Consider the following 18,358-nt stretch of genomic DNA (forward strand, 5'->3'; position numbering starts at 1 on the left):
CCATGTACATCCAACATCTTTTGATTTCAGTTTGCAACATTCCTGGATGGTGGGGAGATAACTGTAATGAGATTTGTGGATTTTGTAAAGATGGCGCTGTATGTAACAACAGGACAGGTGCGTGTCCGGCTGACTGTTCTGCTGGATACAGGTCAAGCACCTGTAATATCGGTAAGTAATTTGGAATGTCCTAAACATTCTATATGTTTAACATCAGCCGTGCGTGAAATTAAGTTTACGAGAAAATGAATGGTGATGATTTTTACTGCATATCATGCGAGTAGTATTAGGAAATGCATGATTAACGTTTACACCCCATGCACATTTTAACTGCGCATTGCATGGTACTGGAGTATTCATACCACGTGATAATAATAATTCAGCGCTGATACTTACGCTCTGTACTATAGAAGTAGTAAAAGGCGTCCTTAACAATTGATTTTAAGACGTAACAACCATCGAACAACTACTAATATGATTGGTTAGTTTAACATTATAAAATCAGAGGGCGCTCAAACCCAATGATCGCCATTTGAATTTTAAACAGATTGGAAAAAAAATACCCGGACACAATTTAACCACAGGGAATCAATCATTATTATGCAAGGTGAAGATAACGAACAGTGATCAATCTCATAACTCCTATAAGCAATACAAAAAAGATAGTTGGCCAAACACGGACCCCTGGACACACCAGCGGTGGGATCAGGTACCTAGGAGGAATAAGGATCCCCTGTTGACCGGTCACACAAGCCGTGAGCCCTATATCCTGATCAGGTAAACGGAGTTATCCGCAGTCAAAATCAGTGTGCCAAGAACGGCTTAACAATCGGTATGAAACACGTCAGACAGCATTTGACCCAATGCGAGGTTGTATTGACGAACTAGATCGTTATAACGACCATAGAATTTGCGAAATGCTGACTTCAATCGAGACTGTTGAAACTCCTGTATCAACAATGTCCTGACTTATGCTCAATTCAAAACAATATTTGATATTAAAACTAATTTTTTGGAATTTTTTGGAGTAACACAAGCAGTAAAGAAAATGATGAAAGATTTTAATATTGATCATCTGATTAAAGAACAAGAACCAACTATTCCCTTACACATTTTACCTTTACTAGATAATAAAACCAACAATAGAAAAATTTACAAAATATTGAATTCTAGCAAAGAAAAACCAACTGGACAAAAAAAAAAAAAATGGGATAAACAATTTGAAATATCTAGTGAAGAATGGAGAGGAATCCATAAGGATGTTTTTATGAACACAAAAGATAGTAAATTACAATGGCTACAATATCGAGTAAATCATAGAATTTTAACTACAAACACTTTTTTGAAAATGCATTTCATTAATCCGAAATATCTGACGTTTTCCGGGCTTTTTTTTTTATGATTTTGATGTTTACCGTGCCAGGAAAACGTCAGAAACAGCTAGCGCCATTACGTAAACTGGAAATTTAGCCGTCTCCAGCTGGGGATGACATTCTCGGACTGATTTTAAATATTTGCGAGCCGAATTCAATGTTAAATTCATAACTAATCAATAAAACGACGCTTCTTTGATCGTATTGTTTACAGGGTCTATGTTTTGAAATAAATCGAATGGATTTAGTCAATTTGATACATTAGCACTTTGCAGTTATAATTTTACTCCGAAATGAGGCCAAAATTGATATGAATGTTTCATCCAACTTCTGTCTCGCAGACATAATTGTCCCATTGATACTGATACAATTATAATTATTCGTCATAATTTGCATCGGCTCCACCTCGCTAATGTATCTGTCCCACCTCTGAAATTGCTTAGGTATTTTTTGGGCTTCAGTGTATTTCGAAAATTTTTACATCCGCGTAAAAATGGCACATCCAATGTCCTTTCAAATAATACACAACTTTCTTTTTTTATAGAATGTATTGCTGGGACTTTCGATGAAAACTGCGTAAAAGAATGTGGCAAATGTAAAACCAGCCCGTGTAATTCGGTGACGGGGGCTTGTGACAATACAGGATGTCAGACGGGATACATGGGCACTGGCTGTTTCAACAGTAAGTACTCTCCAAAGGTGTCTAAATTGTAGCTAAGTTTGACAGCGAATTCGGAATCTACAACCATGGAAATGGAAAATGGTAACAAGTTCAAAATGCGATTTACCTTACATCGTGGTGATCTTTAATTCCACTTTCATTTTAATACTTTGAACAGCCAACAACTTTTACAACAATCAGCAGGGATCAATGATAAATAGTTGGGCAGGAAACGTTGCGACGGGTTCGATTTCGTACAACACAGCTTTGACAGATGGGGATTTTACAACCAGTTGTGCGTATCAAAATGCGCCCTTTTCCAACACCGTCGGTTCTACATCATACCAATACACACTGGCAACACAGAGAGTACTGAGGGAAATTGTTCTTTACTTTAGTACATCAGGTATTTCACAGGACAACACCAACGCCATATATATATATATATATATATATATATATATATATATAATATATATATATATACATATATACATGAATATATATGAGAGAGAGAGAGAGAGAGAGAGAGAGAGAGAGAGAGAGAGAGAGAGAGAGGAGATCAATAATTGCTACATTTGAACGAAATATGTATTTTATATATGTAACAAGTCAACATTGTTATACACTCTGTAAAACGGAAATACTGATCAACATTCAACGTTAAAAGCACGTGACCGGGATTTTTAATCCTCATTACATCATAATACCAGTGGCGGATTTAATGGGGGCGCTGCCGGCGCCCCCTCCTCTAAAATTTCAAATTAATGGTAAATGGGTGTATCTTATTTAGAAAAATGTACTAAACGATAAAAGAAGCTTTCAGTTGGGAGAACTGAATTTTGTTCCAAAAAAAAAAACCCTTAAAATTTGCGTAATTTTATTAATTTCACCTTATTAGAAATGATAGAAAATAGTTCAAATGACTAATAGGAGACATATTTCAAGCCCTATAAAATCTGTAAAATCACCGAGCTTTCGGGGGCTTCACCCCCTGGGCCCCCACCTTAAGGCGGCCCCCAGCCTCATAAAGTGGCGCCCTCCGTAACTGCAATTCCTGGATCCGCCCTTGAAAACCACACAATATCTACACATAGTACAGGTTTTTTTTTACACGGAAATATTCATATCTTGTGATCAGTCATCCAAAAAATTACTTTGTTAATCACCACTTTGTTTTGTTCACAAGCTAGTATACTCGGAAAATGATATTTTTAAAAAAGATGCAACAGTTCCTCATTGACAGTATCCATGAAGACTTTGGTGATAAGATCTTCCAACAGTTTGTCGGAATTCCCATGGGCACGACTTGTGCTCCTTTATTAGCTGACCTGTTTTTATATTCTTAAGAGGCAGAATTTACTCAAAATTTTCTAGATCAGAAAAAGATTCTTGCTGTGGCCTTCAACTCGACATTTATATTTGTTATGCTTCCATGTAAACTAGACGAATTTGATTGGTTTAGAAACATTTGTTAAAAAGTATTATCACCTAATTGTCTATTTACTTGTAATTTGTTATCTTCAACTGTTTTCTGTGAGTTTTTGGCATTGACGTTCAGGGTTTAACAGTATACAGTTATTGACTGGGCTCAAGGACAACAGCTGTTTTGTTGGACCCAAGAACGGATCTGTTGCCCGAAGCCGTAGGGTGAGGGCAACAGATCTGTTCGAGGGTCAAACAAAACAGCTGTTGTCCGAGGACCCAGTCAATAACTGTTTTGTTATACACCTTCATTTCTTAGGTTGTTTTACTAGAACCACATGGTTTGTCGAATGACACATTGTTGTTCAATGGCACATTTTTCGAGAAATTGAAAACATTAATCATTAGGATATTTCATATAATTTTAATTTAGGACAAATTCAAATTATGTGTCTCCAGTTTATAACATTAAAAAATCTGTTGTGCACATTCACCAACATAATAGCTAAATGCCAAAGATATGCTTTTTGACATTTTTATTAGTTCAATCAATTTGAACTATATGTTTGATATGTTGAAATAATTAAAGAATTAAATTAATGGTTGTAAATTAGTTTTTTATTAATTGTTTTCTACAAATACATGTATTTCACTTATTTTGTAAAAAATTGGGCAATAAAACAGTTATTCTATGGGTATTTAGGTAACAGTCCAAATTATTGTCCGTCGATATCGGGGATGACCAAGATTCTAGTGAACTCAAATAAAAGACATCACACAATCTTCCACATCTGTTTCATACTTAGACGTTTTATTGAACATACATGTATATATGCTAAAAACAAAATAACGGCTCAAGTTTATGACAAAGAGGATGACTTTGAACAGCTTCTCCATCGTCAGCTTCATATAGGTCCCTATTCATGTAGCAATATTCCATTATCACCTGTATAGCCTATAGTGTTTATGTCTCAACTGATTCGATACGCAAGAGGATGTTTTTCGTACATGATCAGTTTTTAAATTTAGGCAGCCTATTTACAAAACAAGTTAATGTCACAGGGGTTTCAATAATCTCGTGTAAAGTAAGCCTTTCGCAAATTATATAGGTCGTTTTAACGATCATTAGATTATGCTTTGCCAATGCATTGAGTCAAACGCTGTCTGTTGTGTTTAATATCAATTGTTAGGCCGTTCTTTACATACTAATTTTGATTACGGATGATTCCGTTTACATGATCAAGGATTCATGTCGGGTTTAACCGGGTAGCTTACTCCTCCCAGGCACTTGATTGTGTCCAGGGGTCCGTGTTTACCCTGCTCTTGATTTTATACCGAGCGAAGCTCGGACGGGCCGAAGGCCCGTCCGCGAAGCAAGGCTCTAAAGGTAACACGTATGTAAAAGAAAAAAGTCAAATTCAGCAAAAGAAAAAGAGATAATCTCTATATACGTTCACTGAAATTTTCGTGATCCATATGGGCGCCGCCATTTATTTTTTCATTACCTGCTTCAACAATTATTCGTGTTTTATTTTGAATGCCAATAATAGAAGACTCTGACGTGCAATTCGTAATTTAAACACTCAGTTTGTTCAAAGTGAATAGTATAATTATCATTGTAACAGGTTTTAGCAAATATATACATATAAAACCGTAATACGACTAAATAGATGAACGAGTTCATGAGTTTCTTTGAATAAGTATATACGATAAAATTACGGTTACCTTTTTACCATTTTGAATTTATTGGTTAATTTTGTTTAGTTATATAACGGCCTTTTTCATTGCAGACGGAATGTATTATTGTTGTTTATAATTGTTTGCTTTGAAAAAGAGAAAAAAGTCGAGGCTAAATGTGACGTCACAATGCACAGTTTACGTCGCCTTGGGTTTTATTTCCCGCGTTCAATGAATAGGCGGATCCTGTAAAACTGTTGTCCCCATATAAACCCCTTTAATATTGAGATGTTACTGGGTTTTTAGCGGAAGGAAAATTTCATTAAAAATATATTTTATTAAATGAATCATAATCTACCATACTTAACGGAATTATGATTATCACTTGGGACACTCCAATGACCATTACATGCTTCGCTCGGTTAAACGGTCACACCGTATACATATTAACAGGTTTGAGTAAATAATTACATATAACACCGTAATACGACTAAATAGATGAACGAGTTCATGAGTTTCTTTGAATAAGAATATACGATAAAATTACGGTTACTTTTTTACCATTTTGAATTTATTGGTTAATTTTGTTTAGTTTTATAACGGCCTTTTTCATTGCATACGGAATGTATTATTGTTGTTTATAATTGTTTGCTTTGAAAAAGAGAAAAAAGTCGAGGCTAAATGTGACGTCACAATGCACAGTTGACGTCGCCTTGTGTTTTATTTCCCGCGTTTAATGAATAGGTGGATCCTGTAAAACTGTTCTCCCCATATAAACCCCTTGAATATTGAGATCTTACTGGGTTTTTAGCGCAAGAAAAATTTCATTAAAAATATATTTTTTTAAATGAATCATAATCTACCGTACTTAACGGAATTATGATTACCACTTGGGACACTCCAATGACCATTACATGCTTCGTTCGGTCCAACGGTCACACCGTATACATATTATTCTTTATTATGAGATTGGTTACGGTTAATTATCTTTAACTTAATATGATTACGGTGTGACCGTTGGGGCGAGCGCAGCATATCTGAATACATTTTCAAAAAATTTATATTGAAAACAAGGAAAACTGATCTGGTTCACTTTCAATACGTAGGATTACTGTCTTGCTCTTCTCGCCAATGTAGGAAACAGTTTAGCGGGAAATGCAACGAGCGTGTTGTGACGTAGCCTGGTAGTTGTGACGTGACTGTTTACATTTCTTTAGACAATATTTTAAAAAGAAAAAGAAAGGGGGAAGAATATGATTGTCATCCTTTCCTTTAAAATAAGAAAGGTTTGTAATACTTCAAAGATTTTTTTTTATTATTATTTTACGAATCGAACCATCCGCCATTTTGTACGGGGGACTTCTGGGATTGGCGTCAAAAAAAAAAATCTTGTTAGAGGTTGAGATTTAGCTCGGATTATTTCCCGCGCTCTAGTCATTAGAGCTCGCAGTTATTATTGCTATTATTGTAAAATCTGCACTCGTGTGTACTAATATGAGTCATGAAATCATTCTACGATTACGTCTGAGTAGGAATCAGCACACATTCGGTGTTATTCGACTTTCATGCGCGTTTCTACAGGCAATACACGAAGTCGCGTGCTTCACACCTTTAAAAACTTAGTAACACACTACAGCTCATGCCAAATCTCGGCGAAAGGGACATGGTTATCGTGCATCTTCACCTTAATTTTGATTGGTCACACCAAAATTCATTGCATGTTTTGTTTTCACAACAAACTATGCACCACACAGTGGTGTAGTGAACAAGGGTGGGTTTTTTATCGTTTGAAAAACTGTATGGTGCCCAGTCTCATTGTTACAAAAGTATGAAACTGACCGCCAGTGACCAGTCATGTTGTGTTTCTGAATTTCCATACTGTATTCATTTTGTTGGAGAAACCACCTCTAGTTAATTTCTGTAATCTCGATCCCGATCTAATGAAAATTCCATAATAATTGATGTTTACTAGAATCATTCGTTAAATTTGTTTATTTTGAACATATAAAAATTAAGTATATCTTGACAAAGTGCTCTATTAGACAGACCACGATTTTGGATAGAAATGCAGAAGATTATAGAAATTAAAGAGCGACCTATCAAATAAAACGGGTAATTTGTTAGTTTGATTATTTGCATTATCATCAATAACCAATGTTGAATGTAGTCAAATAGTCTGCACACTTGTAAGAATTAAGAATTCCCAAGGTTTTTTATTGTTCTTTGTTTAGTATGACAGGTCTCTTAGACACTAGTAGTATTAATATTGTTCAATGGTCTAGGCTAATTGTCACGTGGTAAATGCTGGAATGTTAATGCCCCTTAAAATAAATTTTCACAACAGTCGCAATACATACATTTTAATGTTTTCCTTCTGTTTTCAGCTAGTTCTTTGTCAAATTATGCTGGATTTAGTATCTCTATATTTGACGGTACTAACCGTCGTGTGTGTTACACCTGGAACTCTACTGGAGTCCCCGTCATCATGCAGACCGTTCCGTGCTTGGGATTGGCAAACTCCATCAACATAACCAACGAAAGAAAATCAGGTGTGACATACCCAGCAGCATGGGGGGCTAATCCTGGTTTAGCATTTTGTGAATTAGCCGCAACAGGTATTTCAAATTCTAAGAATAGGACAAAAGATTTAAACCAAGACTTTGATTGTAATACCTGTCTTATAGAGTACGATTTTCCCGACACCTCCTATCCCTACCCTGAAAAACGGAGTCAGTTTTTCAGGGTAGAAATCTACATTTGTATACTGTTTTTGAAATGGAATTTTCCCCTGTAGGCAGTTTAATTAGTTTTCATGTAGAAAATTAAAAATCCACCACTTCTCCGTTATGCGAGAATTCTTTATGCATCTGTAGTACGTAAATATATAAAATGGCATTAAATGACAAGGTATATGTACCTGCCAAGCCCAAGCTCCCTACTGTAAATTACTCATGCTCAACTGTTGCATCATACTTTTATAATATATTGTAAACCAATCTTTTAGTGCACACAGTATGACTGTTTTATAGATTAACTAATATGGCATTACTGACCTTTTATTTCAATTTTTGAATTATTATAGTTTTTTACTTACATATAATGAGAATTGTGAATGAATACTTTATCACAATATTCTGAACAGACCTCAGTATACGACAGAATTTCCATTTGTATTTGCACCTGATTAGTTGCATTTTTAAACTGATTCAATATACTTGTATTCTCATGATGCGATCGAGATTCAAGAGCATGTAAATCCCATAGGCACTTAATATGAACGAAATAACAACACCCCAAATACTATTTACTTAATTTTATATTTTAAAAATATTTCTCGTAAATTCAAGTGTCACACGGGAAAATCCAATGTGAACAAAGGGGGATGTTGGGATTGAAGTGTACTCTCTGGAACATGATTCCCTGGGAGAAATATGTGTATGGGAGAATCCTACTCTATAACACCAGCGTATTTTCTATACTATCAAATCCCAACAGAACGATATGCTGTTTAATATGTTGCAGCAATGTTTCCGTGAAAGGCTATAATTAACTATCTTAAACAGGTTGCCCTGCGGGGAAATACGGCACTTATTGCGAGAAGACCTGTACGTGTTTGATCTGTGATTATGTCACGGGGGCGTGTCCCAGCGTTGACCAAAGTAAGATGCACAAACTCTAATTCTGATTACCTAGTTTTTAATGAGTTTTCAGAAAATTATTTAAATTGCAAAATGTGTTTTATAGATTGCAAAAACAGAACGTACGGCGTGAATTGTTTAGAAAAATGTGGAAACTGCAAGAATGACGAAGCGTGCAATGTAGAGACCGGGGCGTGTCCGAACGGGTGTACAGCTGGGTATCATGGAACATTGTGTAAAGACGGTGAGTGTATAAAACAGATTCTAACACAATCGCGAAAGCTAGCTTGTTTAGTTTTATTCTCCATTCTGACACACATTAGTTTGTAACTTTGTATTCATCTCTAATTTACAATTGAACTTTTTACATTGACTTCATGGCACCATTGCTTATATCGTTGATATTGCAATGTCAACATGTTTTAAATGGATGTGATGTTTACATGGTATATATTTTTAGGACATCGTGTCAACAGCATCTTCATCGTCGATATAACGATATTTACGGTGTCAACACGATATTTGGTTTTCATAGTACACATTTATAGACGTACAGTTTTAATTTTTGGATCATAAACATCGATCACGGTACCTCAATGGTAGAATGTATGCTTCGTGACTGTGAAGTCGTGAGTTCGAGCCCTGCTCTTGCCCATGACCGTGTTTCATAGATGTACAGACTTAATCTTTGTATTCAACCTTAAACATCGATTACGGTAGCTCAGTGGTAGAGCGTTCGCTTCGTTACAGGTAGGTCGTGAGTTCAAGTCTTACTTGCGCCCTATCCGCGTGAAACCTAAGTCGGAAACATTGGTAGTGATTACTCGTTTGCCAAACGCTCGACTCTAAAAGTGAGAATCACGGGTCTTTCGGATATGACCTTAAAAAACGGAGGAACCATGTAGCGACAGACGTTTGTACGTTAAAGAACCCTCACTCCTACGTCCCTGAGCGATAAGCATAGGTCTAAAATTTTGGTACTTCATCTACAGATGGTGACGTCTCAATATGAGTGAAAAGCAAACTAATAAACAACCAATGCTGCCTAAAAACAACTCCTTGTATTCCTCCTAGACAGATGACCTACGCACTTGTACCCAGTCTAAAAACAACTCTGTTCTTGTATCCCTCCTAGACAGATGACCTAGGCCCTTGTACCCAGCCTAAAATAATAACTTTAACCATAGTTAAATCCGTATTCCGCATAAATAATAGTAGTAGTCTTTAACCCTGTATCCGTAGATGACTGATTGTCCCAATTTAACACGTATTCTGGAGTATCCCACTCATGCTGACCATTCCATTCCACCTAAAATGATAATCCTGAAATCCCACTTAAAATGATAATCCTGAACCCTTCTATCTCACCTAGAATGATAATCCTGAACCCCTCTATCCCACCTAAAATGATAATCCTGAACCCGGGCCCTCTATCCCACATAAAATGATAATCCTGTCCCCTTCTATCCCACCTAAAATGATAATCCTGAACCCTTACATCCCATTTAAAATTATGATCTTAGCCCTTATAATCCGTTTAAAGTAATCATAACCCTTATAGTGTATATCGCGCCTAAAATAATAAACTTAACCTTCTTCACCTATAATGATAATCCTAATCCTTATATTCCGCCTAAAATAATAATCGTAAGCCTTATTTCCCAGCTACAGTGATAATCCATATCCCTATCTCCCGCCCAATATAATAACCTTATCTCTTGTATATGCTTCTATAAGACTCTAATCCTTCTTATCCACCTGAAACCCAAAGCCTATGCTGACAACCCAAGTTAACCCTTATTCCCCACCTAGAATATCAACCCTATAGGTAACCTTTGTTTGGATGATAAAATGCGAGCTGTGATTCATTGTTGGATTTTAGTTGGAGTACTAGTGAGGGTTTTAATTATAAAGTTAGAAAGAATGAAGTAGAGTTATTGTTAAGGATTAAAGTAATTCCACCCTCGTGTGACGTCATAGGTTTTTGCAAAATCTTTATATTTCATAACAAATTGTGCATGACAGAAATATATCTTTGAGAGAAATTTTATTCACTGGGTATTATAAAAAATTGGTAAACAACTTGATATTGAAAACGTTTATATTTTCTATAAATATTCAGTTATCTATATTACAAAAATGCTGTCAAGGGCAATAACTCCTATGCTGGTATTTCTTTATTGTATTCAATGATTTCCTTGATATCCACAATTGATTCATATTTATAAAGCGGCATTTTTTTTTAAACTGTTGATTTTTTTGGGGTCATTTTAACCAGTTTTTATGTCTTTTTATCGTGCTATTTAATGAAAATGTGTGATTTTCTGATGTTGATATACACTTTTGGTTTTGTATGTCTTACATCTTTAAAGATCTGGCAACATGTATATTTTCTTCGGTTAACGATTAAGTGGAAATCAATACAACTTTTCTACTTTAAACCATTGATTTTGATAAGTTCCATGGAGGTGGAGATACCTTAATGTCTGACGTAAATACAATGTTATTTTGATGATATCAGCATTGTAATATCATGATGTGAACGATGTCCACTCGGTAGAAAGACACGGTATGGACAGGGTAGGACATTACGATGTAGACTTTATATATAGACACGGTGTTAACAATGTGAAAAATGTCGACACGGTAGAGCACTGCAACACAGACAAGATATTGACACTATTTTATCAACACAGACAAGATATTGACACTATTTTATCAACACACACAGACAAGATATTGACACTATTTTATCAACATTTCCATGTGAATGATGTCAACATAAATGAAAGTTTCGATGTGTAGACTAATAGCGAGTGAAGCTCGCGTCGCGAAGCGACGCGACGAGCTCGCTCCAATGATTACACATATGAGTCACGTGATTTGCTCTTCATCAGCCGAAAAAAGATGAGTATCACCCATAATGTTTCCGAAAAAATGTCGCCGTCACTGCGGTATACCTCATTGACAAACCCGTAATTAAAATAATTAGATTGTTTAGAAAGTACCATAAACGTTTCTAAATTCCATACAAGCTTTCTCATAGCTTCAAACATTTTGTTTTTGCTTGGTTCGAGAGAAGAAGAAAAAAAACACTGCAGCTAATATGACGTCACAATTTGTGACTGTTTACATCAAGCGCGTTATATTTCCCGCGTTAAATGAAGAGGCGGATAAAAGTCGTGTTGCAGGATGTTAATGGGCTTCGCTCGTCTCAACGGTCACACCGTATAACATATTAGAATCCTTCATAAGTACAGGAATTACATGCTGATATTGATTTTCCTACAGCTTGCCTGTCCAGACAGTACGGAGAAAACTGTTTGCAAACATGTTCCCGGTTCTGTAAAAATAATCGGGTTTGTGATTCTCTGACTGGAAGTTGCCCAGAAGGCTGTGCTACAGGATATCAAGGCTCGACATGCGCACAAGGTATTTATATATAGTCTCTGAGAAAAGCAATCTTGTTACTGAATACAAACTAACCTACAAAAAATTCTAACGACGCTTTCATAGAATTTAATTGGGGCCAGGAATTGATGGGAACAGCTGAAAACACCAATGTCCATTAATTACACAATATTTGAGTTCTTAAAGCAGTGTTTTCTTCTCGTTTACTTATTCAACATCTTGTCCTCAGTTTGCTCCTTTGGTACATACGGTGATGGGTGTTCCCAGACCTGTGGTAAATGTTTAAATGGTGCATCATGTGACAATGTAAACGGTTCGTGCAGTGGTGGCTGTTCTCCTGGATATAAAGATCCTCCTTTCTGCAAAAATGGTAATATTTACTGGCGTCACTTCAGAAATCGACATTATGACAAATTTCATTATGACTCCAGTTTTGGGCTTCCTGGTTCCATATTGGCACTCTAATCTTTAGTTTCATATCTGTTTCATAAAAATGTATTCTTCTGAAATGTTATGGAATGGATGTGGGTGTTTCATTTTTCAGCATGTGAAAATGGCACCTACGGTCATGGTTGTGTGAACAACTGTAGCAGAAATTGCCAGGACACCGCATGCAATCACATAAGTGGAAATTGTACCAAAAGATGCATAATAGGATATCAGGGAGATTTCTGTTCAGCTGGTATCAGTTTCTTTGAAAATGCAAATTGACTCTATTATGGGTATCATTTAATGTACATGTATGTATTATAGAGCAAGTTAAGAAATATTTTCTGATGTAAAATGGCACTTTCTTTCATGATCTAAGGCAATTTTTATAAGACGTGAGATTTCGAGAAGGATTGGTCTTTGATTTCTAGATCTATTCCAAAAAGTCACATTGTACGTGTATATTAGATGATTCTTACGTCAGGCAATAGCGTTACTGTAAAATACCGTGGCACTTCCTTCTCAAAAAGTAGTTCCGAATATTGCACCTAATTTTTAGAGGGATTTTCATATTATGCAACCTTTTAAAATTCATGTGAACATAGATTTTGGTGACATTTTATTTTTGGCGGATTTTCATTGTCCGCCGAAAATGCTAACATGCATGTATTTACGGTTGATATGCACTGTTAGGTGGGACAATTAACCTCAGCTCATTCTTTTTATCTAAAATGTCAGCCCTTCTATTTACTAGCATAGTGTATACATCCAAAATATAATATAATGATATGAAACATACCAGTATTCACTAGATATAGAAACAATTATTCGAACCAATCACTAAACTTTGTACTGATTTCGAAGAAAATAGACTTCTAACAAGAATGCATATAACACACAATATGATGTATAACAATGACACAGGGGTGCGTTTATTTCTTTGTTATAGTCAGTATACCAATCTTTGAATTAGCGTCAATTATCTGTTCAGCTTAAAGTGGATGAAAATATTTTCAGTTTTATTTGTTTATTTGATGATAATTTAATGTTCACATTTATTTCTATTTGTTTATCGGTGATAATTTAATGTTCACCTTCATTTCTATTTGCTTATTCGTTGATAATTTAATGTTCACCTTCATTTTGATTTGTTTATTCGGTAATAATATAATGTTCACGTATTTGGTCTATAAGACAGCCGTGTACAACATCACATAGCTCTGTGTTACATTGAAGATGTTCGCTCCTGAGTATGAAAGTCGTTCAGAATTTTGCAGAGTATAAATATACATATTGCATGTAGGCTAGTTGAGGGTAACATTAAAAATTTTCACCCCGAGAAACCTGTTGTCAACCGAGGCGTAGGCGTAGGCGAGGGTGAAAATTGTCAATGTTACCCTCAACTACATGCAATATTTGTTTTATCATACTGAATGTTATATAAACAACAAAGCAGAAAAACCTACGTCTGTTGACATTTGATCAATCACTGTCATGCGATATTTCGTATATCGATGCGGGTATTTGCGTTTATTACAAACGTTCAAACGACGTCGTATAACAATCTACGGCGAACCGTACGCGCATAAATTTGATGCATGTGATTGATTGATTGATTTTATCTTGCGGAGAATTTTTCACTCATATGGAGACGTCACCAAGACCGGTGAAGGGCTTTAAATTTAGGCCTATGCTCGGCGCTTACGGCCATTGAACAGTGAGGGTTATTTAGCGTGCAACACCTACTTTGACCGGGTCATCCGTTTTTAAGGTCATCTCCGAGGACCCGTGACATTCACACCTGATGCCGAGCATTTGGCGATGGAACTGTCACTACCTGTTTTAACGACGTAGGTCTGTCACGGTCGGGATTCGAACCCCGGCCTTCCGCATGCGGAACGAACGCTCTAATCTCTCGGCCATCGCGGCGGTTTGACTCATATGATACTTTTTATATTATTATACTTTCATGTAAAATACTCGAATCTGATTGGTCGTGAAGCATTTGAAAAACAATTGTTACCCTCTGAGAACAGAAAGCACTCGCCCCAGGATGATAGTATTTAGCAACGGGTAACAGTACTTGACAACGGGTGATATTTAAAAAAAAAATTATCACATGCTCCTCCTAGGCACCTGATCCCACCTCTGGTGTGTCCAGGGGTCTGTGTTTGCCCAACTATCTATTTTGTATTGCTTGTAGGAGTTATGAGATTGATCACTGTTCGTTATCTTCACCTTCCATTCAGTATAATAAAACAAATATTGAATGTAATTGAGGGTAACAATGGTTTTCTCGGGGTGAAAATTTTCAATGTTACGCTCAACTACATGCAATATTTATATAATATCACCCGTTGTCAAGTTTTGTTACCCGTTGCTAGATACTATCACCTTGGAGCGCGTGCTTTCTGTTCTCAGAGGGGAACAATATGATTTTTCAAATGCTTCTCGACCAATCGGATTCGAGAATTCTACATGAAAGTATAATAAAATACAGATAGTATAGACTATAATATATTCAACAAACTCTCAAAATAATTTTCAAAATATATTACTTTCACCAAAGTTCTAAAAATACTAGAAATTATGATATGAATTTTCGAACTTTGTATTGCATGTTATCTAAGAAGAAACCACAAAAGAAAATATTGTATTGACTTTCAGCTTATGTTTTTATACAAAGCCAAGGCACCCGCTACAAAATTTTCTCAAAGGTTACTTAATCATACAGTATCACGTAAAAAAAAATTAAATTCATATCAACACAGTAACTTTTACATGACCTACATGAATTGTTGCGCAAGCTTCAGGAACGAAAATCTTCAAATTCATTTTTTCGTGATGGTAGAAATAAAATAAGATGTGTTACAAATATCTAAATGAGTGTCCTCGTGTTATACGTCTATGCTGGTTAACAGTAGACTACGTTTCTTAAGCCGATCTGTGGTCTATAAAGCACAATCTGTCTCAAATCATTTTATATCGTAAAATATGATTAAACATTAGCTTCATTTTTTGAATAAGTACCATTTCAATTTCAGTTGAGTAATAATCGGTATAGTTGAAATGAACTTGCTTAAATTTTGGTTATAGGTAGGTGCAAATTGAAATTGAAGTTGAATTGAAAGTGAATGAAAATTTGAAGAAAAATATTTGGAGTGGATACAATCATCAGAATATAATTATAATTGATGGGATATATATTGATGTGCTGTTTCATAATTCAGATTTCGTAAATAAAACCGTCGATTAAATGGAGCAATTACATCAGATTTTGGTAAATGTTAATTGTTATTTAAAAAGTATCAAATTGTTTAAGACCATCGAAAAAGGTTTCCCATAGTTTATCGTCACCTAAACGGAATTTTCGTTCATTTTTGATAAGATTTCGTGAATTTACAATAGCCGTTTGGTGCCAGGTGAAAAAATTCATCTGGCAGCAGCCAACTTGATTTCTGACGGCCGCCATAAACTTATCCGGAAGCCGCTAGACATTTATATAGCAGCCATACCGATAACTTATTGTGGCAGCCGCCATGCAGATACGTTTTTATGGCAACCGCCAGAATATTTTTGGAGGCCGCCAGATAAAAATCTCGGCTGTCACCAACCGGCTTCAGTATGATTTAATACAGTAACTGAAGCACAAAATGGAAGGCACCACCCGTTCTTTCCAAAATAATTGAATATGGTTTTTTAAATTTCATTTTAATGTGATATCGATATATTGTGTAGTCCCTAAAACTCTTGACCAAAGCCAGATAAAGCAGACATCTTAGCTACTCTTCTTTTTGCAGTGTGTTCTCGGGGTACATATGGTGAAAACTGTTTGCAGCGCTGCACCTCTTGCAACAACATGTCTTGTAACCACATAGACGGCACTTGTACTGAAATGAGCACCGAAGAAAATCCCAGCAATGGTAAATACACAAAAGATAACCGAATGCTATAAAATTACAATGAATATCAAATTATCCAAAGAATTAATATATTGATTATCTATGACATTGTACTAAGAATGAGTTGTACATTAAATACATGTAGACACGAGGCATTTGAAATCTGAACGTCTGCTTGAAGATGTACTATCAAAAAGTCTTCAAATGTTCATGTTGAAATGGAGATTGATAGTAAAATGGCGCATTGGAACTGTAAGATGCATATTTAAAGCTACAAGTTTTGTCGATTTTGGAGAGCAAGACAATTAAAACATTACAAAATATCTATTCAGCACCAGGCACCAATCTTAATTAAATTACCTGCAGTTGAATCTTTCTCTAACTGTTGAACATTACAGTTACAGGAACTGTGGTTACAGAGAAACTAAAATCAGATTTGACCACGGACGACCTAGCCATGCTCATCTGTCTGGTGGTTGGTGTCATCACACTCATTGTTGCTGTCGTTTTCATCATCATCGCCGCCCGAACACACAAACGGTAAAATTATTGCTTTTGCTGGACTGTGATATATCGTTAGGAGAATTCAGTGATGTGGAAACAAAGAAATTTCAAAAAGTTTGTGATATGAATTCTAATCATCTCAGAAATATAATTTTGTTTCAAAAAACCACACAGAATGTTCTCGAAAAACATTGTAACAGAGGACATGTATTATGTAGGCCATACAAAGCTGCCCTAGGGGTAGTATGTTGTTTTTCGAGAGAAAGAAAGACAAAGATTACATATAAATTCTTTGACAGATTTAAACAAGAACCAGAAGACTATGAAGAGGAGGACATTATTCGTAAAAACAGGTAAGCATAAGGGCTAAATACTAAATATATAGGCTGAGAATCCAGACCCATGGGCAGGTGTTCAGTTTACATTTACAAACGATGTCATTAGGAAAGGAACATCCCGTACCCTTACGAGATTTGAAAAATTATCATGGTATGCTTTGATAGGAGTGATTATTACCAGTGTACTATAAATATTTATTTTAAACTAGTTCATATCGTAAAATAGTTAAAAATTAGTTTCTGATATTTAACCCCCCCCCCCCCCCCCCCCCCCCCCCCCACAAATGGATGTTTCAGTTAACGTATCTCGATGTTGTGTAAAATAATAGCATTAAGCTCTAGATATCTTGTCAAGTCAAAGTCAACCACTTTGTCATCTTACCACCATGTTTTATTTAAATTCTTTCTATTGTTTTATCATTTCCTTTATAGCTCTTGCAGGTCTTTTATTAGTATATTATATTTGATTATTAGCATAAACATTGTACAGCGCATAGAAACTATACGTAATTTTGCGCTTTATAAATGAATTTTGCGCTTTATAAATGAATAAAATAATAATAGTAATATCATTGTAGCCGTGATGCTCTGCCAGATTTACCAAACAATGGACACGTCAAAGCAAGCGATCATTTGGTGACTGTGCAAGGTATCCCATACTAACATCTAGAATAGCCAATACATGGATCTGGTCCGATATGAAGAATTATATTATCTCATATGTTTAGGCTTGCTGTAGATTTAATTAATGATAAAATGAAGAGTTGTTGTGGGTAAGCATATATACATATATACGCGTATATACTCTATAGTACCACAATGGATCACAAACTGATGTCCGTCTATATACCATGTGAATCATCTATAAATCACTAAATACAGTTACGTAACATACCTCTTCTTATTCGTTGCTGATATTTAGATGTGCATCCTGAGAGTGTATAGGAATAATTACATGTAACTATTGATGTAAAAGTGTAAATATCTAAGTATTAATAAA

General features: G+C 35.6%; 1 protein-coding gene across 4 annotated transcripts in view; it reads left to right on the plus strand.

Annotated features, from left to right (window-relative positions):
• Window positions 1-18,358, plus strand: part of LOC125670387 (receptor-type tyrosine-protein phosphatase alpha-like) — a 40,688-nt gene that overhangs the window by 3,887 nt on the left and 18,443 nt on the right. The window contains exons 5-17 of one of the 4 annotated variants that reach the window (XM_048905514.2): window positions 31-171; window positions 1,918-2,055; window positions 2,213-2,440; window positions 7,521-7,751; window positions 8,700-8,795; window positions 8,881-9,018; window positions 12,066-12,206; window positions 12,415-12,555; window positions 12,730-12,867; window positions 16,415-16,537; window positions 16,915-17,056; window positions 17,320-17,373; window positions 17,937-18,007. In XM_048905514.2, the coding sequence (XP_048761471.2) occupies window positions 31-171; window positions 1,918-2,055; window positions 2,213-2,440; window positions 7,521-7,751; window positions 8,700-8,795; window positions 8,881-9,018; window positions 12,066-12,206; window positions 12,415-12,555; window positions 12,730-12,867; window positions 16,415-16,537; window positions 16,915-17,056; window positions 17,320-17,373; window positions 17,937-18,007 (1,782 nt within the window). The remainder of the gene's footprint in view (window positions 1-30; window positions 172-1,917; window positions 2,056-2,212; window positions 2,441-7,520; window positions 7,752-8,699; window positions 8,796-8,880; window positions 9,019-12,065; window positions 12,207-12,414; window positions 12,556-12,729; window positions 12,868-16,414; window positions 16,538-16,914; window positions 17,057-17,319; window positions 17,374-17,936; window positions 18,008-18,358) is intronic. The other 3 variants (XM_048905515.2, XM_048905516.2, XM_056162505.1) reach the window with 3 other exon arrangements.

Source organism: Ostrea edulis, chromosome 4, assembly GCF_947568905.1.
Source record: "Ostrea edulis chromosome 4, xbOstEdul1.1, whole genome shotgun sequence".
NCBI lineage: Eukaryota > Metazoa > Mollusca > Bivalvia > Ostreida > Ostreidae > Ostrea > Ostrea edulis.